This window comes from Papio anubis, chromosome 15 (assembly GCF_008728515.1).
Source record: "Papio anubis isolate 15944 chromosome 15, Panubis1.0, whole genome shotgun sequence".
Classification (NCBI taxonomy): Eukaryota; Metazoa; Chordata; class Mammalia; order Primates; family Cercopithecidae; genus Papio; species Papio anubis.
The window spans coordinates 4,912,083-4,937,757 of NC_044990.1; the positions used below are offsets into that span (position 1 = coordinate 4,912,083).

A 25,675-nucleotide genomic window follows, 5' to 3' on the forward strand; every position below is an offset into this window, starting at 1 on the left:
CAGCAGGAGAGGGGTCATTGATGTCACTGGGGAGGTGGGCTGGCTATGGGGCTGGTTGCAGTGAAGCCATGTGCCTTTGGCCAAGCTGTGTGGGTCTTCAAAATGCTTAGGACAAGGCTGGGTGCAGTGGCTCATGCCTGTAATCCCAGCACTTTAGGAGGCCGAGGTGGGTGGATCACCTGAGGTCAGGAGTTCAAAACCAGTCTGGCCAATATGGTGAAACCCCATCTCTACAAAAATACAAAAATTAGCCGGGCGTGATGGCAGGTGCCTATAATCCCAGCTGCTCGGGAGGCTGAGGTGGGAGAATTGCTTGAATCTGGGAGGTAGAGGTTGCAGGGAGCCGAGATTGCACCATTGCACTTCTGCCTGGGCAACAGGGAGAGACTCCGTCTCAAACAAAAACAAACAAACAAAATATGCTGAGGACAGGCAAACCACAACTTCAAAGGAAACCGCCCGTCTCTTAGATTAGCTGTTTGAAGATGGTGTTTATGCATATTGAATCAGCAATGAGATTTTAGAGCTGGTATCCCTAACTTGGGTCAGTGTTGGGGTCCTAGGAACAATGGAGAATGTCTATCCTAGCAACAGAGGAAGTTGCTAAGGAGAAGTCACTGGACTTGTATTTTTAAACCTCAACCAATCCAGCCCAGATGAAAAATTACTCTGAATTGAGTGTTTGAAGCATAGCTTTTCTTTTTTTGTTGGTTTTTGGTTTTAGATATGACATACATTTCCTTAAAAGCATATTTGTTTTCATTTAAATTGCAGGATGAATTTAATATGTCTAAGGTATAAAATGGGTTTCGAGGAACAGAAGCCCAATTTATATTGCTGTACTTATTGGAAACAGGGCTTCAAATTACAATGGCTCAACTTTCACCCACTGTGCTGGAGCCAACTAGGTTGTAAGTAAAGTATCACCAGCATGTGTCCCTGCTCACGTGCAATTACACCTGCAATGCTCTGCTGTTTCTCTGCACAGCCAAATCATAATCATTCTTATAAGCCTACTTCAAATGGCTTCCTGAATGAAATCACCCTGTTTCTTTGGCCCCCACTGAGACTGGCAGCCATCTTTGTGCTTTGAATTTCCACATTTCTCGCTCTCTGTTGCTGCAAAAATGGAAGCTTATGCCCCTCTCCCTACCCACTACTTTGCAAAATGCCTTCTATCTAGGAGGTGCTCAATAACTGAATGCATTCCACACCCAACAATATTTTAAATCATAAAGAATCCACGGCCTGTTACCTCTCTTTGCATCTTCTCTGATCTGAAAAAAAGAAAGAAACCAACAAGTATTTGCAGTCATAAAAAATCCTGACCCATCAGTGTCGCTTTCCCTTTGTGTTTATTTCTTTTGAATTCTTGGATAGAAGTGGATTGCAGATGCTATATTTGGAGAGATGCGGTTTGTGCAAAGGAGGGTCTTGAAAAGGCCTTCGAAATGTGTCTGGCAAGGCTAAAATAATCACATTTTGCATTTGCACAGCATTTTCATTGTGTCTGTTTGATTAGGAGAAATAATCAGCCCAAGTGCTTCCCCAATGGCTGAACTGCTTTTGATGTGTCTGTGTTCTGAAGGATTATAAAACATCTTTGTAAATATGGGGTAGAGGCCATAGTTGAACTTGAAACTCTTTTGAGGAGTGGAATGTGTGTGTATACACATGCGCACGTGCCTCATGTTACAAAGGCTTTGTAATGACTGCACTGTTTTTCTAGAGATTTTTCTGGGGGCAAAGAGAAAACTACCTTTACGTACTTTTCAAGTACCTAAAACATTAGAAAAAAGACATAACCAACTTCTTAATTCATGTAATAACAGTTTGAATACCTATGTTTACCAGGAAATTTCAGCTATAGAAATTTAACTGGGAGTTGGGATATAATCAGGCTATGAACTGCAAAAGAACTTCGTTTATATAAGGGCTCAGTACACCATGGCCTGTAAAGTAAGACTGGTTTTTACATTTTTAAAGATGTGTGAAGAAGAAGAAGAAGAAGAGGGAGAAGAGAAAGAAGAAGGAGACTATAAGACAGAGACCATATGTAGCCCATGAAGCCTAAAATATTCACCAACTGACACTTTACAGAAAAATTTGCCAACCCTTGATTTATGTAATCGATTTCTATTTTGCAGATGAAGAAACCAAGGCTCAGATGGTAGCCTGCTTACCTAAGCTCACAAGAAGCAGCCTGTTCTATTAATGGAGAATTGGATTCAAGTTTCTGCAGATCTGGCTTCTAATCCTATCTTTCATTTGAGCTAATATGGTTTTGTGACTGATAATAAGGTTTCCCTTTTGGCTCTATCATTCTAGAGTTCACAGAGAAATGTCTGCAATGCAATTCTAACATCAGCTACCTGGAGTGAGGTCAGACTTCACAGGTTAAGGGCACAGTCCTCTAGAAGATTGTCCATGCTTCAACTACCAGCTGCAGGCTCCGGGGTTCCCAGACCACCTGCACATCTGACCAACTGGCTATATACTCAAGGGTCCCACTGCCCCTTCAAAGAACTCAGAAAAATGCTACACTTATGGTACAGTTTTATTATAAAGGACAGAAGTCAGGACCAGCCAACTGGAGACACAGAGGTTGAGGTCTGGGAGGGTCCTGAACATGAAGCTTGTGTGTCTTCAAGGTGTGTCTCTTCCTGGCATATTGATGTGAATCACCAACCTGGGAGGCTCCCCTGAATTTCAGTGTCCACAGGTTTCTATTGGGGTTTCATTATGTAGGCATTATTAATTGGATCATTGGTCACATGAATTCAACCTCCATCCCCCTTTCCCCTCCCTAGAAGTTGGAAGGTCAGACTGAATCACCCGGCTCAAACCCCCAACCCTCTAACCACATGATTGGCCCTTCTGGGATGGCTGGACCCCATTCTTAAACCATTGAGCAACCCACCATGAGTCATCATCTTAGCATGAACTCAGGTATGCACAGAGGGGTCCACCATGAATAACGAAGATGCTCCTATCACTGGGAAATTCCAGGTTTTAGAGGCTGCCTCACAGGAACTGAAGACAAAGACCAGACATACTATTGCACAACAGTGTCCAAGCCCTGTCTGACTCCACCTCGACTTTTCATTCTGTGCGTAAGGAGCACAGTTACAGCCTGACTGACGTGGGACGGCCTGTGTGACTGGCGATGGGAGGAGGATGAGGGTGGCCTGTGTGACTGGTGTAGGAAGGAAGATGAAGGTATTTGTTTCCAAAGTTTTTTTTTTTTTTTTTTTTTGAGATAATGAAACTTCTTTGCCAGGGAAATGGACTAGATGTGTCTTAGGCATGTTTTGGAGTTTTAAACATTTTGAATTAAGTTAGGGTGAAAATACTGCAGTTTGGAGTTAAGGATTTTGTTTCTGTGTTACTTAAGGCAATGAAACAGTAATAATTTGCCCTAATGTTGACTGTTCTTTTGTGTTTAATCCCTTATTTGAAGTTCTTAACTCCCTGACCTATTTAGTTTATGCTTTTATTTATGTATGTTACATAAAAGTTATTATAAATAAACGAATACATGCATACATATTATTATAATATTTAATATATTGGAGCAAATTTCAAAAACTTCTCAGCATTTTTCATTGTCTTCCCCAAATCCCTCTCCATGGAAATTGTTTATGTAATGGATAGAAACTGGGTGTTGTCCTCACTTTTACCTGCTCCCCTGACAACGTGAGGTCCGCCATTGTCCCTGCTTCCTCGCCAGTGACTTCCACATTCTTGTTGCCACACACACATTCTAAGTGAGTGAAATGATGAGGAATCTGAGTCATTCAGTGAAATGAAAAACATGACCAATCATGTTTAGAAGGTTGAAAATATGAGAATGTACATTTTGTACAATGAAGTGAATGAAGTGCATGGAGGAGGCATCAACCAGAGAGCTAGAGCTGGTGGAAGGTGAGCGGCTGGCAGCACTGGAGCAGCTTAGTGAGCGTCCCTCCCCTTCCACCTCCTCATGCTTCTGTGGGTCACTGGTGTGTCTACTGTAACCGATCTGCTCTCCTCTGCCCTTCCCTGTTCTTCACCTGTCCTCTTATTGTGGTCTCTGGTGGGCATTCTCTACCATCTCTCTCGATTTCCTAACATTCTGTTCTTTCTCCAACCCTGGGCAGAAACTCGGAAGGCAGCAGGAGGAGGACAGGGGTGCTTATCTCATTAGTCTTGCACTTCCCACCCACTTTGGGGCTTCATCAAAACCTGCTGGCCCAGATGTGGCCGTGAAAACTTTCCTCTGTCAGATTCAGCCTCCTGGGTCTGGGTTGTGGCATCTAATAGCATCTGTGCCAGATTATCTAAAATCCTGGGCACCTGGTGGTGATCTACAGGTCAATAGGAATTTGTCCTTCCTCTTTAACCCTTCTTGCTTTTCCATCTTATAGGGGAAAACAGGTTCTCTGTATACTGCTTTACCATACTAGTTAAGATATGTGGTTATGAGAAGTTTATAGAATGATCCAGTGGTGGCTCATGGAACCCAAACCCCCTAGTGCAGCTGGGATCTTGGAGAGGACCGGACTTAGGACCCAAAAAACTGTTGGGGCTGTTCTTCATGCAGCTGCCTCATCTCTATCTCAAACAAAATCCTTTCTCTGTCTCCTGGTCCACTCAGAGGTAGAAGATGGCCATCTAGAGACCTGGTGTGTGTACGCTAATAGGTCAGCCACATGCAGAAATGGTCCTTACTAGTTCCCATGTCAAAGTTCCCAGGAGAGAGACCCTTGGTGGCCCAATTTGGACCAAGTAACCATCCCTGGTCCAAAGAGCTGTAACAAGTAGACAGGATTGCACGGTATGACCCAGCTCGTGGGCTGCCTGGCTTGTATGAGGAAAGAGGTCTGGTTCAAGGGAGACAGACAAGGGAAAGGCTGGTTCAGCCACTGGATAAAGGCACCTACTACATTAGCCTCTTATGTATTCGTTTACGGCCTTGACCTTCCACTGTCTTGTCTGCATTTCCACTTTGCAGGGTGGGGGCAAATGTAGTGCTTTTCTCTTTGCTTCCTCTTGTTCTCTTAGTTCTTTCCCTTCTCTTTGGTTTCTTTCTCAACTAATAGATATTTATTGAACTCCCACTCTCTGCTGACACGGCGCCTGATTATATGGGGGAGGTGTAAGCGTATACTCATTTTATGTGGTGGTATTTGCAAAATGCATTAACTCAGAATTATCTCATGAGTCTGAATTTGAAACCTTAGTCATAATGTGCTTTGCTGTAGATGGTATAATGTTTCCTTAGGCAATATGTTTTCCACAATTTTTTTTGAAAATATTAATGTTTTTCTCTAATACAGGGTTAGGTTGAGATGAGGCCACTGAGGTAGAAAAAATTTATCTGAATCTCAGGGACAGGTGCGGGGTGGTATAACTATTTCTACCTAGAAAATAATCCCCAGATTTCCCCTGCCATGGTATAGAAAGCTGTGTTGGCCTGAAGCATGCTAGGTAGGTAAGTGGTAAGATATTATTCCACTTTATTCTGTCATCACTATTTACTCGTGTCAATACTTTTTTTCATTACAATATTTGTTATCCAACATCTAAATTCTTGTTTGGAAAAGTTATTGTTCCTGTTATTATTTCTATCAGTGATTTTTTTTTTTTTTTTTGTCTCAGTCTTCTTCAAACCTCAGTGGTCTCGTGTTTCTTCCTTTTCTGGTGCACACATTTAAACCTCACCTCCCCAGAGATCTTGCAGAGTTTTTTTTCTTTCTTTTTTTATTTTTGGTAGAGATGAGGTCTTGCTATGTTGCCTAGGGCTCAAACACCTGGGCTCAAGGAATCCTCCCAACTTGGCCTTCCTAAGTGTTGGGATTACAGGCATGAGCCACCGTGCCCAGCTCAGGGTTTTCTTTTGAGATGTTTCTCATGTCCATCCTTTTATCCCATCCTCCATTTAATTCATGCTTTTATCATCTTGCTTCTAGATTGTAGAATTTATTTCCTACCTGGTCCCCTTATCTGAATATTCTCCTCTCCTGCTGTTCCCCCTTTGCCGTCACTGCCGGATGCTCTTCTCTCTGGCTCAGAAATCTTCTGTGGCCTCCTGTGACCTTCAGGATGAAGTTCAAGCTTCTGTGCTTGACATTGAGTCATCCACAGTCTGGCCACAGGCTATTTTTTTTGGTGAACTTCTTCTCTCCTTTTTCCCAGTTTGGACCCTCAGGGTTGATTTGTTTTTTTAGTTGGCCCCAATACCATTTTGTCTGCTTGAGCCTTTGCTTAAGCTCTTCTTGCCCTTGCCCACAATGCCCTTCCCTTTCCTAATCCACACCTCACCCACATTGCCAGGCTCTTCTGTCTGTACTCAGAATCTATTCCACCACCTGCCCTCCCCCAGCACAAAGAAGTTGCTGACCTCTGAGCCTCCTTAGCACCTTTGGGTCCACTCTTAGTCACACACTGGTAAGTAACCATGGTTACACCTTCATGCCTTAATTGAGGGAACATTTTCGAGGGCAGGAACCTGATCTTTTGTTTTTGTGTTCTCAGTGGCATCTAACAAGTGATCCTGACTGGGTGCTCATCAGCATCACTTAGTGAGCTTGAGAAACAAAACACAGTGACCACAGAATCTGAGAGGGCAGGGCCCAGGAACATTGTGAGAGCTGCATTGGTAATACGAATGCACAGGGGAACTGAGAGCCACTCGGTGAGCAATGAACCACTTTGACCAAGCTCTGTTCAGTGAACCCAGCCTGTCCCTACTGTTCTGGAGCTTGGGCTCCTGGGTGCAGTAAGACAGAGCATCCATAAATAAACTCAGGTAATGATGATATCTGGTACTGTGGAGGAAGACAAGGCAGGGTAAGTGGGCAGAGAGAAAAGCAATACTTCCATATAGGCTAGCTTCAAAAATATTCTCCATCTGTCTTACATCAGCAAATGCTCCAACACCTGTCCTTCCCTTATTGCAGTCCGGGCGCCCCAGCTGGTGGGCCAGTCTGGAGAAGGGATTCTTGCTCTCTGCTGCCGCTTGCTGATGAGTAGTGGACCAAGCAGTGTCCAATGGAGCCAGAAAGACCCCCGAGAGTGGGAGGTTGGAGGGAAGGAGGTGAGGGATCATGTCTGAGTGAGGAATAGCCAGGGCACTGTGGGCACACACAGAAAGCAAGAGGAAAACTGGAGTGTGCCTGGCCTGTGACCAGGGACCCGGCTTGAGCCCTGGACCCTGCATCCACTAGGCGTCCCCATCTGGGTGAAGGGAGAAGCCTTAGCCCATTTCAGACTTAACTCTTACTTAATATTCAGAATAATATGTCAGCTTTCAGTAAACGAGTTTACGTTTCGCTTGTCCCTTTCTTAGGATAAAGATTATCACCCTTCTAATCACTTGAAAAAGATGATGTAGCCAAAACTTTCTCTTTCAAAGTGTTTCTCTATGACAGTGAAAAGTATTCTTTGTAACAGGGAAGTGAAGGTTTGCTTGTGTAAGATGTCAGTTTTTTAATGATGTGCAACGTCCATTTCTTTGATAGTTGGAAAGCATGGCAAGTATTAGAGGGCTAATGTATATTTAAGAAAAACAAGATAAGGCTTCATCTGTAGGGTATTAATTTTTCTGAAAAGACGCCTCTCCTCTGAAGGTCACTTCTCAAGCTGGGCAGCCCCTTCTAACAAAGGATGCTGCTTTAGAGTTGGAGATGAGGTTAAGATCTACGTGCCTGTACCAGTTTCAGTAATAACTGGATCCTTCTCTAGGTCTAGGCTGGAACGTCTCAAGTGAAGGTTATTGGGGGGTGGGGGTTTGGGGCCACCCAAAAAGGCTTGACCCATAGGACTGAAATCAAATACTGAGCTAGGCTGGCTTGCCACGTAGCCACAGAAACAGTAATTTAAGCAATAAAATGAAAGCTCGCTCGCTGGTCCAGAGCTGGGTTGGGACAGCTAGTGTACTCAGTTCTCCAGGTGCCTGTAGGGAGAAGAGCAGCGGATCCCTTGCAGACCATGGTGGGAGCAAGCTCTTCACCCTGGGGTCTGGGAAGCCCATTTTTACTGCCCAGAGGTGTGCTTTCGCCATCTCTTTCTGCGGTGGCTGCTTGCAGGGTGCATTCCCATTGCTGCTGTCTCTGTTCCTAAGGAAGATCAAAGGAGCCCAGAAAACCCAGTTCCAGAGCTCAGTCCCCAGGACTAGAGGGTACGCTCGGCCAGATGGCTGGGGGTGCCGCTGGCCTTGGCGCCCCCGCGCGATCAGCCTCCCCGGCCCCGCACACAGCTTGGGCGTCCAGCCCGGCCAGGGCCCTGCAGGGAGGGAGCGCAGGAGCTGGGGGCGGCTCACCCGGGGCGGGGCTCGCTCCACAAGCGCCGGGGGCCGCGCGGCGGGGGCCGCGCGAGGCGGGGCCGGAGCCGGGGGCCCGGGAGCCGAGGCGGGGCCGGCCGAGGCTCTCTTGGCCCGGCGTCTCCAGGGGGAGCCAAGGTACAGAGGCGACGCCCGCCTCGCCCGAGCATCCTTCCCCGCCGGTGGCCGCCCGCCCGCGGCCCGCGCTCGCCGCCTCCCGCCTGGCGGTTGACTTCTTTGTGTCGTATTCTCTGCCTGCGCCCTGTCTCTGCAGGACCAGTTCGTTCTTCTTTGGGCTATAAGAAGGCGGAGGATGAGATGTCACGGGCCACGTCTGTTGGAGACCAGCTGGAGGCACCCGCCCGCACCATTTACCTCAACCAACCGCATCTCAACAAATTCCGCGACAACCAGATCAGGTAGGAGAAGGCGGCCGGCTCGCGCGGAAGGCGGTGGAGTCGCAGCGGGGAAGGGGCTCGCCCTCCTGCGCGGGGCTTGGCGGCGCACCTGGCCGGCCCCGGTTCGTCTCCGGAGCCTTCCGCGGCCCCCTCCCCACCCCGCCAGCCCGCAGTGCAGCCCCGCGCTTCCAATGGGCTCGTGCGAACGCAGCCCTCACCGTCCTCTCCTGCGCATCCGTTCTGCGCCCAGCCTGCCTGTGAGCCCTGAGAAGTTTTCCCTCTCATGTCACCGACAAAAATGAGGTCTCTGCTCTTTTCATGCCTGGGCTTCCTTCCCGGAACCCCCTTCTAGCCTTGTTTTAAGCCAGTTGATAGCTCTCTTTAGCAATTTGCAGACCGTACTGTGGGGGACGTGCTTCATCAGGGACTCCCACAAGTCACAAAGACTCACATTCGGTTGTCAGTGGTCCACGACAATTGTTAAGAGGTCTTCATTTGCTGGGAAACTTTGCCCAGAGTTAGCAGAAAGATGGACAGAAGCTAGCGTTTAAATGTCTACTTTTGCTGGCGGCTATGTCACACACTCTGGCTATAGCAGCTTAGTGAATCTTCATAACCTCTTGAAGCGGGCCAGGAGACTGGAATATAAAGATGCTAAATAATGTACCTATAGTCATACAGCTCCTAAATGGCAGACCTGGAAATTGAACCCAGCCCATCTGACTACTAAGGGTAAATTTTTTTTCTGCTGTGCAAAGCTAGTTCTTTAGCACGGGTGTGTGTACATTTTCAAATTTCATTAAACTTTCAGGCTTAAACAACTTTGTATCTGGGAGTGACTTCAGAGGATGTAGTTCTGCGAGCTGCTCAGATCACCGTGCTTGGGTGTAGAGAAGTTCAGTGATTTATCAGGTTACACATAGATTATTGACAAACCTGAGTTCCAATCCAGTGTTCTTTTTTGAAAGACAAAAACTTTGTTATATGTTCAAATATTCCACTACCGCACTCATACTTGTACAGACGTCTTAGCCTGACATCTTTATGTAGAAAGGTCAGGCTGTTGGACATTATTGGGGTAGAATAATGGTGCATGTTATATGGAGGTGGAATTTTCACTTATTAAAGGGTTATTAGATTATGCAGCTTTATTTTGGGTTTTAAGAATGACAGTTGGGCATATTTTATACTTAAAAGTGTAACTTGGAAGAATAGCTGAGTCCCCATTTCAGAATGTGTGGGCTTCGTTTAAGATACAGACCATCAACCACAGTGAGTTACCACTTCACTAACTAGGCTGGCTCCAATCAAAAACACAGATAACAAGTATTGGCGATGATTTAGAGAACTCGGTACCCTCATGCATTGCTGTTGGGGATGAAAAACGATGGCGCTGCTTTGGAAAACAGTTTGGTATTTCTTCAGAAGGTTCAGCGTAAAGTTACCATATGACCTAGCCATTCCACTCCTGGGTGTATCTGCCCAAGAGAAATGAAAACCTATGTCCACACAAAAACTCACATACATATATTTCACAGCAGCATTATTATGAATAGCCCAAAAGTAGAAATAATCTAAATGTCCATCATCTGATAAACGAATAAATAAAATGAAGTATATCCGTACAATGGAATACTATTGGGCCGTAAAAAGGAATGAAATATTGACACATTGTACAACATGGATGAGACTTGAAAGCATTATGCTAAGTAGAACAAGCCAGTCACAAAAGGCCTCATAGTGCATGATTCCATTTATACGAAGTATCCAGAAGAGGCAGATTTATAGAGTTATGAGGTAGATTCCTGGGGTGGGAGAAGAGGGAAAAGGTTGGAGGGACGTGGGAATGACTGTGAATGTGGCTGAGGTTTCATTTTGGGGTGATGGTTGCACAACTCTGTGACTTTACCTAAACCATTTGGAATCCTGCCCTGCTCATATAGTTCCGTTTCTTCACACCTTCTCATATGTGTTTCTATTGAATTGCTTTCAAAAAGGTGATTTTCTAAAATATATACACTGTATAAGGATATGGGAATTGAAGAGCTACTTTTCTTTTTACACTCTAGTGTGTTTTCAAGTTGTATTTTTGCTTAATTCCTATTAATTCCTTTAATTTTGTTATCCATTTGTGTATGCCTAAGTCTGGGAGAATAAAATAGAGACCTTTGTTTTTGTCTAAATTATTTTGTTTTAATGGAAGAGAAAGATTTTTTATTTTTTTTTGTGAGACAGAGTCTTGCTCTGTCCCCCAGGCTGGAGTGCAGTGGTATGATCTCGGCTCACTGCAACCTCCGCCTCCTGGGTTTAAGTGATTCTCAGCCTCCCAGATAGCTGGGATTACAGGTGCCTGCCACCGTGCCCGCTAATTTTTGTATTTTTAGTAGAGACGGGGCTTCGCTGTGTTGGCCAGGCTGGTCTCAAACTACTGACCTCAGGTGATCCACCCGCCTCAGCCTCCCGAAGTGCTGGAATTACAGGCGTGAGCCACCACGCCCAGCTGGAAGGTAAAGATTTTTAAGAGCACTGATAATGGAGCTTCACTACCTGTTCTGTAATCAAGATTGAAAGCTGACCCAGACTGATTGTACTATTAGCCAGAGGGATTCTGAGTGGCTGCCTGCTGTACAGTTTCATTTGTACTGTTTTGAGAGAGGCAGAGTAAGTTGTGGATGTACAGTGGGTTGGTTAGGAATAAAGTAGGCAGTTACCAACTATTCTATTTAAAGCTTTGTATAAGTATATAATTGAATTAGTTGAAATATATTACAATTCATATAATTTCTGAGTTAATGGCTTATACTGTGAACATAAGTTTCTGCGTGCACTGGATAGGGGCTAAGAAATTAAAATGTGGTCCTTGATGTTCTTTAAAATGGCCTTTGAGTGTTTGGTTCACCTTGACTGTGTGTTTAAATAGGAATTACTAATGGTTATCAGTGACTTGTAGTTCTTTAAAAAATTGATTATAGGCCAGGTGCAATGGCTAACCTGTAATCCCAGCACTTTGGGAGGCCAACGTGGGTGGATCACTTGAGGCTAGGAATTTGAGATCAGCCTGGCCAACATGGCAAAACTCCATCTCTACCAAAAATACAAAAATTAGCCGGGTGTGGTGGTGCGTGCCTGTAGTCCCCAGCTATTCGAGAGGCTGCGGCACAAGAATCACTTGAATCCAGGAGGCAGAGATTGCAATGAGCCAAAATCACACCACTGCACTCTGGCCTGGGCGACAGAGCAAGACTCTGTCTCAAACAAACAAACAAACAAACAAACAAAAATGATTATAAAGCTTCTTAGCATTATGGTTTAAGGATTTTAGAAAACGTCGAGCCATGTTATTTTAGCACTTTAATGTTATTGAACTCAAGTTTTATCATAATGATTTTAAAAAATAAGGCGTTTTATCTTGGCCATGAATGTTTGCTAAAAGTTAGTAAAGCTGTTCAAAGGAACATTTTTATAAAAGGATAAAGGATTTGTTTTTTAATATAATTTTTCTGGAGAAAAGGTTAATGGTTTTCTTAGAGGCAGGGGCATGGAGAGTTTATCCCAGTTCATTTGCCCCTAAATTGAGCTCTTTGAAAAGAAGGGAGCTCATGGGATAGATGAGGCTCAGGCTAGTCTGCGGACTCAGGGCTGTCTGACTTACCTGAACGTTGTACCCCCTGGCAGGCCTGTCCCCTCTGGAACAGAGTTCTCTCCCCTACTTTCCTCAACCCTAAGCCCGTTTTGGCTTGAAACCCTCTGGATCATAGCAGTTGCTCTGCGCTTGCCTTTCTGGGCAGCTGGCGTTTGACTAGGAATGGGAGTTTGATGCAGAGGAAGGGAGGGCAGCGAGGGGCGACATGCTGTCATTCAGGACAGGAATTCCATGGCCCAAGGTTACTGGAATGGAATTGATGTGACTTAAAAAAGAGGGTGGGTCTGGGGAAATACCTAGAAAGCAGGAGTGAGGTCCCCTCTGGGGTCCACTGTGGCCTTAGCAGCCCCAGGGGAGTGCACTGCGTGAGAACTCCAAATTCTGGCCAATTCGTTGAATTTTGGGGAGGGACTGTACCATGTATGTAGATGTCTCACCAAACCTTGTTCTTGTTCTTGACACTGAAAGTAACACCAGTGTTTGATCCGAAGCCTGTGGTAGGTTTATTAAGTTTTTCATTATTGAAGCCAATGAATTCAGATGATCATAATGATGGAGAATTATGAAGTAGTCTTTTTCTACTAGGGATTGATTTTCTAGGACCTTAACTATGAGAACAATAACTTTCCTCGTCCTCTAGAAGTGAATAGTAAGTAATGGGATTCAATGTGTATGTACATATGTAGGATTATGTGTGTGTCCACCTAACAAGGTCTCCTTTTGCTGAAGTGTACAATCATATCTCCTTTCAAATGTTTTAAAGGTTTTAGTGCATAATTCAGCCATCTAAAGTATACAATTCAGTGATTTTTAATATATTCATAGAGTTGTGCAACTATCATCACAGTCAATTTTGGAACATTTTCATCACCTCCAAAAGAAATATTATACCCTAGCTATCATCTCCCATCCCTTCCTCCCCCCACCCCTAAGGAACCACAAATTTACTTTATATTTCTATAGATTTCCCCGTACTGGACATTTTGTATAAATAGCATCGTATCCTTTTAAGTTAAATATTAAATGCTTACAAAAGCTCACTATTTAGAGGAAATGGGTGGTGAATTTTTAATTTTATATATCTAAATTTTCAAAAACATTTAAAGTTAAAATGTTTTTTTCCCCCAGAAAAATCTTGAAATAATGTACCGATCAAAGGAATGAGCAATACTTACGTCATCACTATCAGACATATGTAATCTTTCTATGCGATTATCAGCATGCCATTTGAAATAGTGAATTTCAAAGCCATAAGGCAGTTTTCTTCAATATTTGAAATGAGGTCTTCAAAGCTAGTTAGGAATGTTTACAGTTACTCAGTTTTGAATGACTCATTCATTTCAGGTGGGCGTTTTAGCTAGCAAAAACTTAATTACGGTGATAACTCGAGCTTTGTCAAGTTACTGCATTTCTTTGGGTTGGTTTGCCTTAAAGGAAAATTACTTCATGTAAATTTTTGATAAATTTTTGTTGGCTTTGCCAAGGTAAATTTTAAATAGAGTATTACCTTTGCAGAAAAAGGAATTGAGCACTGTGTGCTAGGTTGGTACAGTATCATTGTTTATAATATTATGCTGAGATCCTAAGTTTTTTTACCTTGTTTTTTTGGTTGTTTTGTTTTAACTTATATTTTAGGTTCAGGGGTATGTGTGCAGGTTTGTTATACAGGTAAACTCATGTCATAGGGGTTTGTTGTACATATTATTTCATCACCCAGATACTAAGCCTACTATTCAATAGTTATTATTATTATTATGATCATCTGAGACAGAGTCTCACTCTCTTGCCCAGGCTGGAGTGCAGTGGTGCAATCTTGGCTCACTGCAACCTCTGCCTCCTGGGTTTGAGCCTCAGCCTCCTGAGTAGCTGGGATTACAGGCATGTGCCACCATGCCTGGCTAATTTTTATATTTTTAGTAGAGACAGGGTTTCGCCATGTTCGCCAGGCTGGTCTCAAACTCCTGACCTCAGGTGATCCACCTGCCTTGGCCTCCCAAAGTGCTGGGATTACAGGTGTGAGCCACTGTGCCCGGCCTCAATAGTTATTTTTGCTGCACCGCTTCCTTCTCCCACCCTCCACCCTCAAGTAGGCCTCAGTGTCTGTTGTTTCCTTCCTTGTGTCCATGAGTTCTCATCATTTAGCTCCCTTTTGTAAGTGAGAACGTGTGATGTTTGATTATCTGTTCCTGTGTTAGTTTGCTAAGGATAATGGTCTCCCCCTTAATCCACGTTCCTGCAAAAGACATGATCTCATTCTTTTTTATGGCTGCGTAGTATTCCATAGTGTATATGTACATTTTCTTTATCCAGTCTGTCACTGATGGACATTTAGGTTGATTCCACGTTGTTGCTGTTGTGAATAGTGCTGCAGTGAGCATTGGAGTCCATGTACCTTTATGGTAGTAGGACTTATGTTCCTCTGGGTATATACCCAGTAATAGGATTGCTGGGTTGAATGGTAGTTCGGTTTTTAGCTCTTTGAAAAACCTCCAAACTGCTTTTCACAATAGTTGAACTAATTTACACTCTCACCAACAGTGTATAAGTGTTCCCTTTTCTCTGCAACCTCACCAGCATATGTTAGTTTTTGGCTTTTTCAATAGCCATTCTGAGTGGTGTGAGATGGTATCTCATTGTGGTTTTGATTTGCGTTTCTCTAATGTTCGGTGATCGTGAGCATTTTTTTTCATATGTTTGTTGGCTGCATGTGTGTCTTCTTTAGAAAAGTGTCTGTTACATCCTTTGTCCACTTTTTAATGCTGTTGTTAGTATTTTGTTCTTGTAAATTTGTTTCAGTTCCTTATAGATGCTGGATATTAGACCTTTGTCAGATGTACAGTTTGCATATATTTTCTCCCATTCTGTAGGTTGTCTGTTCACTCTGTTGATAGTTTATTTTGCTGTGCAGAAGCCCTTAAGTTTAATTAGATGGGATCATAATTCTAAAAGAATATTTTTGTCTTAAGGAATAAAAAGAATAAAATAATCTTCAATAACCAATTGGTCCATAAATAGTGGAGAGAGATTATATATGTGGTACTAGATTCAATGTCATTGAGTCCTGTGAGGTTGAAGAATTCTCTAAATGTTTTAATGCTACAGAATTTATGTAGGATCTGGTCTTAATGCACAAGCTGCTTATAGTTTAGCAAAGAAGCAATACCAGCATCCTAGTTAGAATCAAAACTTTTTTTTTTTTGAGATGGAGTCTCACTCTATTGGCCAGGCTACAGTGCAGTGGCGTGAACTCCACTCACTGCAAACCTCTGCCTCCTGGGTTCAAGCGATTCTCCTGCCCCTCAGCCTCTCGAGTAGCTGGGATTACAGGCACCCGCCACCACGGCCGGCTAATTTTTGCGTTTTTGGTGGAGAACGAGGTTTCACCATGTTGGCCAGGCTGGTCTCGAACTCCTGACCTCAAGTGATCCTCCTGCCCTTTCCTCCCAAAGTTCTGGGATTACAGGCATGAGCCATGACACCTGGCAGAATCATAACTTTTTTTGATTGATGTAAAGATCATTATCTTAAAAACCAGGTTTACATAATCTCTGGTTTGAGACGCAGTCTTTATCAAGCTTGGCAAAGGTGAAAGTATTCCTTATCAAGAGTAATTGCTGATGTTGAAAATAGTCTCCAGATTTTCCTTCTTGGTGTGCCGCTTTTGGTTTAGAAGCAGATACACTTGGGTAATTTCCAAGCCAGGCACTGTATTTTCCGAACGTGAATGGCACCACGATCCTGAGTTCTTATTTTGGATGTACCAGCAGCAATTAATGCCACAGAAGAATCTTGTAATGAGAACTGTTATCAGCTTTACACCCCTGGACAAGTCTTTTGAGGAATCCTGCAGATGAAAATATTGGAACTGGGGAAGCTTTGGTGTGGTACATTCCAGGTAACCATTGAATGTGTGAGCTTTCTTGAAGCGTATTTTTAGCAACAGAAAAGCCTGTCAGCATTGGGCTAGTTTTATATTTGGTGTTTCTAAGGAAACAGCAAATGTCTGACAGGACAGACTTTCATGGTGATTTCTTTATCAAGTTGACCCCTGTGTGGGTGGATAATGGAGCCCAGTTTGAATTTGACCAAAGAAACATCTGTGCCATTCCCACTGTTTAAAATAGGTAAAGGCATTTGGTTTGAGAATTTCGGCCAGTAATTTATTTCCCCTCTCTCCTCTTCCCAAATTCTGTTAACTCTTATTGTCTGCTGTGAACTTGGGAGCATTTATGATTCTTGATTAAAAAGAATTAAGCATCAGGATTTGTGAGACAAATTAAAATTCAACCAGAATCGGAAGAGACCCAAGACATGTCAGGTAAGTACTGTGTGGGTCCCTGAATTGGATTCTGGAACAGAAAAGATACATTGGTGGAAAAACTGGTGAATCTTGAATAAAGTCTGTAATTGGATTAGCATTGTGCCAGTGTTACTTTCTTAGTTTTGATAATTGTGCTATGGTGATGTAAGATGTTAACATTGTGGGGAAACTGGGCAAAGGATAGAATTCAGCTCTCTTATTTTTGCAACTCTTCTACAAGTATACAATTTTCAGCCAGGTGTGGTGGCTCACACCTGTAATCCCAGCACTTTGGGAGGCTGAGGCGGGCAGATCACCTGAGGTCAGGAGTCGAGACCAGCCTGGCCAACATGGTGAAACCCCATCTCTACTAAAAATACAAAAATTAGCCAGGCACCGTGGCGGGCACCTGTAATCCCAGCTACTCAGGAGGCTGAGGCTGGAGAATCACCGGAACCCAGGAGGCGGAGGTTGCAGTGAGCAGAGATCGCACCATTGCACTCCAGCCTAGGTGACGAGAGTGAAACTCCGTCTCAAAAAAGAAAAAAAGTGTACAGTTTTCTCAAAATTAAACAAATCTTAAAATCAACTAGAAATGCTAAACTCTTGTTTTTCTGTTGAATACTTTGGTAAATGTTTGGGTCTTTAATTGGAAACAGACAGGATTTTGAAGGGAAGATGGTCAGACGGAAAAAGGATCAATGTCTTCATATGTTTGTTGTGATGAGTAGATGGGAAAACCCTTGCTCTCTGGGCATCAAGGAATTCCCTATGCTCACAAACAGCACCAAGAGTTTGTTTGCATAATGTCTGATCTAGTTGCTTAAGTTGAAAAACTAGGTAGCAGAGTAGACTGCTCTGTTTCTGCTCAGTTTAGTCATGTGAGCTTCCGTGTGGTTATCCAGAAAGTTGCATCTAAGTGTTTGTTCTACTACTTCTGGCTGAGTCACTCAACAGACAGCAAAAGCTGACTCAGAAATGCTAATCAGCAACCCTTTCAAGAGGGACAATGCTTAGAGAGAACAAAAGGAGAGGTCTGACCATTGTGGGGATGTAGGGATGTTTAACAAAGAAATTTCCTGAAATCCATGAGGTTGGGTTTGGTCATTCAAATGCTGACCCATTCTTTTCTCTTAAATGAAAGCCAGCTCTTCAAAACTGAAATCATATGTTTTTAGCCGGTACTATTTTATATTAGATGTCAATGATTTCGGGCTGATTTTGGGATGGTAGTAGTCACTCTGATGGATTATTCTATGCATATCCAGTATCCGTATCACTCGAAAGACTTTTGGAGACCGTTGGCAGGTTTCAGCTTAGAAAAGACTTCAGCTTCAGAGTGGACCTAACTCTCATGCAAGTTCTCTGTCTATATCAGTGGTCTCCAAAACTTTTTCATTGGGTGTCCCATTTGTACATCTTTTTTTTTTTTTTTTCTTTTTTTTCTTTTTGAGACAGAGTCTTGCTCTGTCACCAGGCTGGAATGTAGTGGCGCGATCTCGGCTCACTGCAACCTCTGCCTTCTGGGTTCAAGTGATTCCCCTGCCTCAGCCTCCCAAGTAGCTGAGACTACAGGCGCGTGCCACCACGCCTGGCTAATTTTTTGTATTTTAGTAGAGATGGGGTTTCACCATTTTGGCCAGGATGGTCTCGATCTCCTGACCCCATGATCCACCCTCCTTGGCCTCCTAAAGTGCTGGGATTATAGGCGTGAGCCACCGCACCTGGCCTGTAAAATTTTTTAGCATGAACCTTTGATATTTATATTATATATTTAAAACACTCGTATACATATGCTATCATTGTTATTACTGAAGACCCAGTACGTATTTACCAAGATTCTCTGTTAAGAATTGTGGATGTAAATACATATTGTTCAGTCTTCTCTATTATTTTGAATGTTTTTGGCCGATTTGTCAGAGTTAATTAAATTACCCTAATGTTTAACCTAGTAAAATGGTTTTAAAGAGCTTTTACTAGGAATGTAAGTGTCAATTCTGCTGCTTTTTATTTTCTTGTAATTGCGTTATTAATAAGTATCATTTCCAATTTGTGGTTTTGTTGCGTGACTCTTAAGCCATTTGTTCTTTTGGGAGGGTTAATTTAGTTTAAATTAGATACAGTGATCCATGACTCCACCTAGCTGGGACCTGGAAATTGAAATGTGTAGTAGTAAGGAGAGAGACAGGGAGGGTGCCACTGTTGTCCCTGTGTTAGCTCAGGCTGCCATAGCAAAATACATAGACTGGGGAGCGTAAGCAGGCGTTGGTCTTCTCATAATTCTAGAGGCTAGAAGTCCAAGATCCGGGTGCCAGCATGATCCGGTTCTGGTGAGGGCTCTTTCCTAGCTTGCACATAGCTGCCTTCTTGCTGTGTCCTCACAGAACAAAGAGAGTGAGCAAGAGCAAGAGCAAGAGTGAGGGAGAGACAGAGTGAGAACTCTCTGTCTCTAGTAAGGGCACTAATCCCAACTTGAGGGTCCCACCCTCGTGACCTCATCTAATCCTAATGATCTCCAAAAGGGCCCAACAATAGGATCCCATCACACTGGGGGTTAGGGCTTAACATATGAATTTTAGGAAGGACACAGTTCAGTCCATAGCACCACTTACCCTTCCCATTTAAGGAGGTTCCTCTCCAGCCACATTACGTAGTATCATGTTGGGACACCAATGTCAGTGCTTTTAATAAATGTTCCTGAAGCTTATTTTTTGAAGGTATATATAAATATAAGCTCTGATAGCCTCTTCCCAAACCCCACTTGGGAGCCACCTGCTTTAGAGTCAGCTGGTTAGGGCCCTCCTTCCTTAGAGGAAACCCATCTGGTCAGACGCAGTCTGACTTTTACTTTAGGCCCCAGGAACTCTGCGACTGATCATAAGTCTTGTTTCTTAAGTAACATTCGTAATCCTACATTTGGTATATGTGAGGTAAGCATTGCAGTCCCTCTCTGTCATTAATTTGGGGTGTGTGGTTAGTGGCAGCACTGCAGGGGTGGGAAAGTAGAAGGATGGGGCAAAGCTGCTGGTAGAGACCAATGAGCTGGGCCTGAAAGATGAGTAGGAATCAGCCTGGAAACTTGGGTGGGGCTTGATGGGGAGGGCAGGCCAGACATGGGGAACTCCACGTGCAGAGGTGCAGAAGAGTGTAATGGCCATGTGTGTCTTCCTGGAAAAGATGTGGAAGAAGAAGGTGATGTGGTTTGGCTCTGTGTCCCCACCCAAATCTCATACTGAATTGTAACTCCCATATTTCCTATGTGTTGTGGGAGGGACCTGGTGGGAGATGATTGAATCATGGGGGCGGTTTCCCCCATGCTGTTCTCGTGGTAGTGAATAAATCTTACGAGATCTGATGGTTTTATCAGGGGTTTCCACTTTTGCATCTTCCTCATTCTCTTTTTGCCTGTTGCCATCCATGTAAGATGGAACTTACTCCTCCTTGCCTTCCACCATGATTGTGAGGCTTCCCCAGCCATGTGGAACTGTAATTCCAATTAAACCTCTCTCTTTTTTAAATTGTCCAGTCTTGGGTATGTTTTCTTCAGCAGCGTGAAAACAGACTAATACAGAAGGGATGAGGGACAAAGTGCTGTGAAAGGCCAGGCTACTGGAGACGGGCTGCCGTAGCCAGGAAGAGCTTTTACGGGCCAAGTGACAAAGTGATAGTGCTCGGGTTTGATGTGCACGGCCACCTGCTCTGCATTTAGAATAAGCACATGAGGCTGCCGTCATTGCCCAGGAAGAGGTGCAGGGCTGTACTGCTGCAGGAGAAGAGAATCACTCGGGGTGGTTAGCAGAGGGGCTGTGAGTGGACAGCACTAGGCAAGTGTGATTCCCAGGTTCCAGTGTTCGTGACGGGGAAGGCGTTGATGCTGCTTCTTGTGTTTCTGAGTTTTGTTTTGAACTATTTTGAACTGTGGGTTGGGGCAAGGTGGTTGACCTCAGAATAGCAGAAAGCCCCTTTCACCCCAGTATGAGACCACCCGGGGAAGCAGAGATACACATATAGGGGGCGACCTCTATTGGCTGCGTCATGAAGGAGCTCCTTCCTCCAGCAAGGTGGGGGCAGCACTGGCTCTGTTGGAGAGACACAAACTTTTGACAGATCTTTCTCTACCTCTAGATCTGTTTGGTGTCAAGATACTCCAGTTAGTAAACCGGAAGTAGAATAATGTCATCCCTTGTAGCATGGTGAGAATTAGATAACAGCTGGGCACAGTGGCTCACGCCTGTAATCCCAGCACTTTGGGAGGCCAAGGCAGGAAGATGGTTTGAGGTCAGGAATTTGAAACCAGCCTGGGCAACTTAGTGAGACCCCTATCTCTACAAGAAAAAAATAATTAGATGAGAATGTAGCTGTTTAAGGCCGCACTGTGTAAGAGCTCACAGACTCACACAGAGTTGCTCAGTGCCACCAGTTACCTGGTTATTATGAATGTTCTTCTTCTTTGCCACTCATTTTGCTCTCCAATTCGTTGATAACCAAAACAATCAATTATAAGCTGTAACTCAGGGAAAAGGGAAGTGGACTTGCGTACTACTCTGCCCAAGAGTTATACGTTGCCAAGAGGAGAAATATGCAGGCTGAAGAATCACAAAGTACGTTTTGGGCATTAGGGTCTTTTGTACGTATATATTTTCTAGCCTGTAACTGCTAGGAGCAAGCAGGCTGGACTACGAGCATAAGGCGAGTCTAAAATGTGTTTGAGTGTGCATGTGGGGATTGGTGTTGAATCAAGAAACTGGCTTCCCCTTTCGGTGTCGTGAAAGAACACAGTTGCATATAAATTCACGTTAAATTCACTGACACCTCCTCCCGCAAACAAGCACCAAGATTCTTTCTCATAGAATGGTTAAAACCTTAAACTTGGTCCACATGTATGACTAGAGTTTTATTGAATTGCGACTATGAAGTCTGCATCTGTGTCTTTCTACCCTCCCTCCTTTTTCCCTTCCATCTTGTTTGGGACCACCAACTTTTTGGCTCTGTGGGGCTCTCCTTTGAATATCTCTGAGGGACTTGGCACTGTGCATAATATGGAAACGGAATACTTAATTGTAGATTCAATGACATAAAGGAATATTACATATTTTTTAAATTTTTTCTTTCTTTGAGGCAGAGTCTCGCTCTGTTGCCCAGGCTGGAGTGCAGTGGTGCAATCTTGGCTCACTGCAACCTCCCGCTCCCGGGTTCAGGTGATTCTCCTGCCTCAGCTTCCTGAGTAGCTGGGACTACAGGCGCCCACCAGCAGGCCTTGCTAATTTTTTTTGGTATTTTTAGTAGAGATGGGATTTCACTATGTTGGCCAGGCTAGTCTTGAACTCCTGACCTCAAGTGATCCACCTGCCTCAGCCTCCCAAAGTGTTGGGATTACAAGCTTGAGCCACCGCACCCGGCAGGAATATTCTTTAAATTATTGAATAAAAGATATGACTCTTCTGTTTTGATCCCAGTGAAAGGTGGAAGTTTTGAAAGTATTGCTGTCTAGCATATGAAACATGTTACCAAGCTTGACAGTTTAAAAATAGAGCTCTGTATTTTAAAACAGTAAGGCCATTTGCTGAGTAGTATCACAATTGTTTCTCTAGTACTCAGCCTTGTTAAAACTGCCTCATACTCATTTTTAATGTTACTTTTACAAATTAGAATTCATTAACGGTTCTAACATCAATGTACCAGAGTAAATTGAATGATTTCACATAATGAAGATGCCGTGGTGAGGCAGAAACATGAACTTCTCTCACTATCACTGTTTTGACTGCCAGCTGTCATGCAGTTTCAACACTACACCTATTTTAACAAAGTTTTTTTCACTGTGTAAGATTAGACATAGCAGAGGAAGTAATTTTAAGTACAGGATAGTGCATGTGTGTGTGTGTTGGGGAGGTACCACCATTATTCTCTGTACATGAGTTAGTCCTATTTGTAAGCCAAACATTGTGGACATTGGAAGGTCAAAAAACTTCAAGACAGAAAATAACATAAGGGAAGATTTCTTCTCATACTTTTACCAACTCCTTCCACTGCTTTATGTAAATGTGTACACACATAGGCACATGCCATATCTTTCAACCCTTATAATTCACCGGGCCTACACATGAACATCTGTCTTCCTGAGGGACACACCAGTTCACCTGGAAAATCATTCTAGTCCACAGTGAGTTAGTGGTGAAGGTTCTTCCCCCTGCATCGAGGCTTCCTGTGAATCCCAGACAGTGGTTCTAGACTGGCCGACACACAAGCGGCAGTGGACCCATAACAACCGCAAACATGTTTAATCACTATAACAAAACGTTAGTTCTCACATCGTATTTGAGTTAGTATTGAACTGTCAGGAATTTAGTAGTTCTCTTAATGTTTAGTTTGATAGTCACAGACCCATTTATAGAGATGACTCTTCAGGGCTGTCCCAGGGAGCGTATGTGGCCTCCTCGTGTGTTGTTGGGTCTTCTGTTACATCGTTGGGAAAGAGTGAGTTTTCTTATTCCACCAATTGACAACATTGCTCCTATACTCAACAAAAATTCAAATGAGGATTGGAAAAGCTTTCAATTTTTTGCCCCTAAAATTGTACCCCCAAACTCCAAAACTCCATGTTAGTATGTACGAAGTCTGAGGAAATGCTGAGAAAGCTGGAGACTCTCTGTTACCTGCTGACAGTCTTTTCATGTGTCTAGTTCACCTTCTGAGGTCCTTCTATGTCTAGTTTTATGGTCCCTTTGCTAGTATTTTCTATGGATGGTTGATGGGTACAATGTGCAATGCAGTATTCCAAACTTTTTTTTTAAATCATGTGTCATGCACTTAAGTAGACAAGAAGCTATTTTCAATTCAGTGCTGGTGTTTGCTACAGAGTTAACTATGTTTTTTATATAAATCAACCTGTGATATTTATAAAGATTTTAGAGTAGTAGATTATAAGAAAGTTAACTGACTTGGATTTTAAACCATAGTACTTTTTATATAAATAGTTTAAAGATATTGATTGGGATATAAACCCAGGCATTCGAGCTGGCAACAGCTACTCTCTTTGGGTCCTCTCCCTTTGTGTGGGAGTTCTGTTTTCACTCTATTAAATCTTGCAACTGCAAAAAAAAAAAAAAAAAAAAAAAAAAAAGATATTGATTTAGCATTCTTCACAGCCAAGTATGCTTTCTTATATATCCTGAAGATAGATTGATTATGCATCATTTTTTTGAACTATTGTGTTAAGGGGCATGATTAATTTTGATATTTTGAGATACTACCATTAGAAAAAATGAAGGCAGTCAGAATATGTAGCCCATTAAAAGAAACTTATGTGCTGCTTACTTTCTGAAATACATGGAATATTTTAAAATTAGGACAGCATCAACATGGTTCCACATATGCCCGTGGAATAATTGTTATAATATAACAAATAGAGGCTGGGCATGGTAGCTCACACCTGTAATCCCAGCACTTTGGGACGCTGAGGCAGGTGGTTCACCTGAGCTCAGAATTTTGAGACCAGCCTGGGGCAACAGTGTGAAACTCCATCTCTACCAAAAGTACAAAAAATTAGCTGAGCATGGTGGTGCACGCCTGTGGTTCCAGCTACTTGGGAAGCTGAGGTTGAGGATTGCTTGAGCCTGGGAGGTAGAGGTTAAAGTGAGCTGAGATTGCATCACTGCACTCCAGCCTGTGTGAGGGACCAAGACCCTGTCTCAATTAAAAATATTAGTAGTAACAATATAACAAATAGAGCTATGGCTGAGTTCTGTAGAAGTGACGAGCTATATAGTAACTTCTAAGATGTATTATGTGCTTAGTAAGACTTGAAAGACAGTCTCTGACTAAAAAGGTGAATTATTTTGTAAAACCTTTTTGCCAAGGTTTATGTTTTCCATACAATTCTCAAATACAATTTCGTGGAGTCTTTGCAGAATGATGTCAGTGCTAGTATTTACTTTTGCTTTCCCGTTCTCATTCTTGGCATGTTTTTATTCCACAGGCTGTCACATACCTCTCATTTTCTGTTTTGTGCATATAAAGGTAACTTGGTTGGCGAATCCATGGTATATAGATCAGGTATTTTATTTTTAGCCTCACATTGCATAAGAAAAATCTAGGTTCATTTGGTCTGGGGCGGGCTCTGATTTCTGTTTGCAGCCAGCATTCCTGGTGATTTTATTGAAGGTGGTCCTCATTTGCTGTCACCCTCATGTGATGATAGTTCATAGGAATTTTGTGAAGGTTAAATGAGTTAATATGCATAAGGCACTTAAAACAGCACCTTACTGAGTGCTTTATAAATTCTGCTATTGCTGTCGTTTGCATTTTAGATAGTGTGTTTGACAATAACTCTCCCACCAGTTTTGGAATGTACCACTTGAGTTTTACAAAAAAACCAGGTTTTGACTTGCATTAGTAGAGATTAAAAGGTAAGGTGCATATCAAATAGGATAAATGTGTTTCAGGAACAAACTAGAAATGTTTCCTTTTTGCACTAACCTGATTTTGAAGATTAATTCTAGTTTGCCTGAGGTTATCATGGAGAACTTTAAATTATTAAACATGTGATGGAAAAAACTTGCAGTGTGATCTTTCTCTCTTTCTTTTTTGTTTTTGTTTTTGTAATAGCCAGAGTGGGAGGGTAATTAGCTATAGTATGAGGAACAAAAGATAACAGGTACGGAAGTCTTGGCTCTACCAGGGACCAATTGAATGACCTTAGGTCAAGTCCATGGTTTCGCTGAGCCTGACTTTCCTTGTTTGTTTGATGGAAACACACTTCCCTAGAAAGCATGTCAGGAAGCTAAATGAGATTTCAGATGCAAGAATGCCTAGAACACAGTACAGTGGCCGTAAATGTCGTATATCCCACCCTGTTTGACAGGTTGGGTAGGCTTGTTGTTCTTTTTTCTTTTTTCTCTTTATTGTGGTAAAATACACATAACATGAAATTTATCTCCTTTATTATATTTAAGTATACGATTCAGTAGTGTTAAGGATATTCACACTGGTGTACAACCAATCTCCAGAAAGCTTTTCATCTTGCAAAACTGAAA

The 25,675-nt window shown here is 43.0% G+C and overlaps 1 protein-coding gene across 2 annotated transcripts in view; it reads left to right on the forward strand.

Annotated features, from left to right (window-relative positions):
• ATP8A2 (ATPase phospholipid transporting 8A2) overlaps window positions 1–25,675 on the forward strand; it is a 642,805-nt gene that overhangs the window by 94,968 nt on the left and 522,162 nt on the right. For both annotated transcript variants that reach the window (XM_031655775.1, XM_003913687.5), the window contains exon 2: window positions 8,577–8,721. In XM_031655775.1, the coding sequence (XP_031511635.1) occupies window positions 8,577–8,721 (145 nt within the window). The remainder of the gene's footprint in view (window positions 1–8,576; window positions 8,722–25,675) is intronic.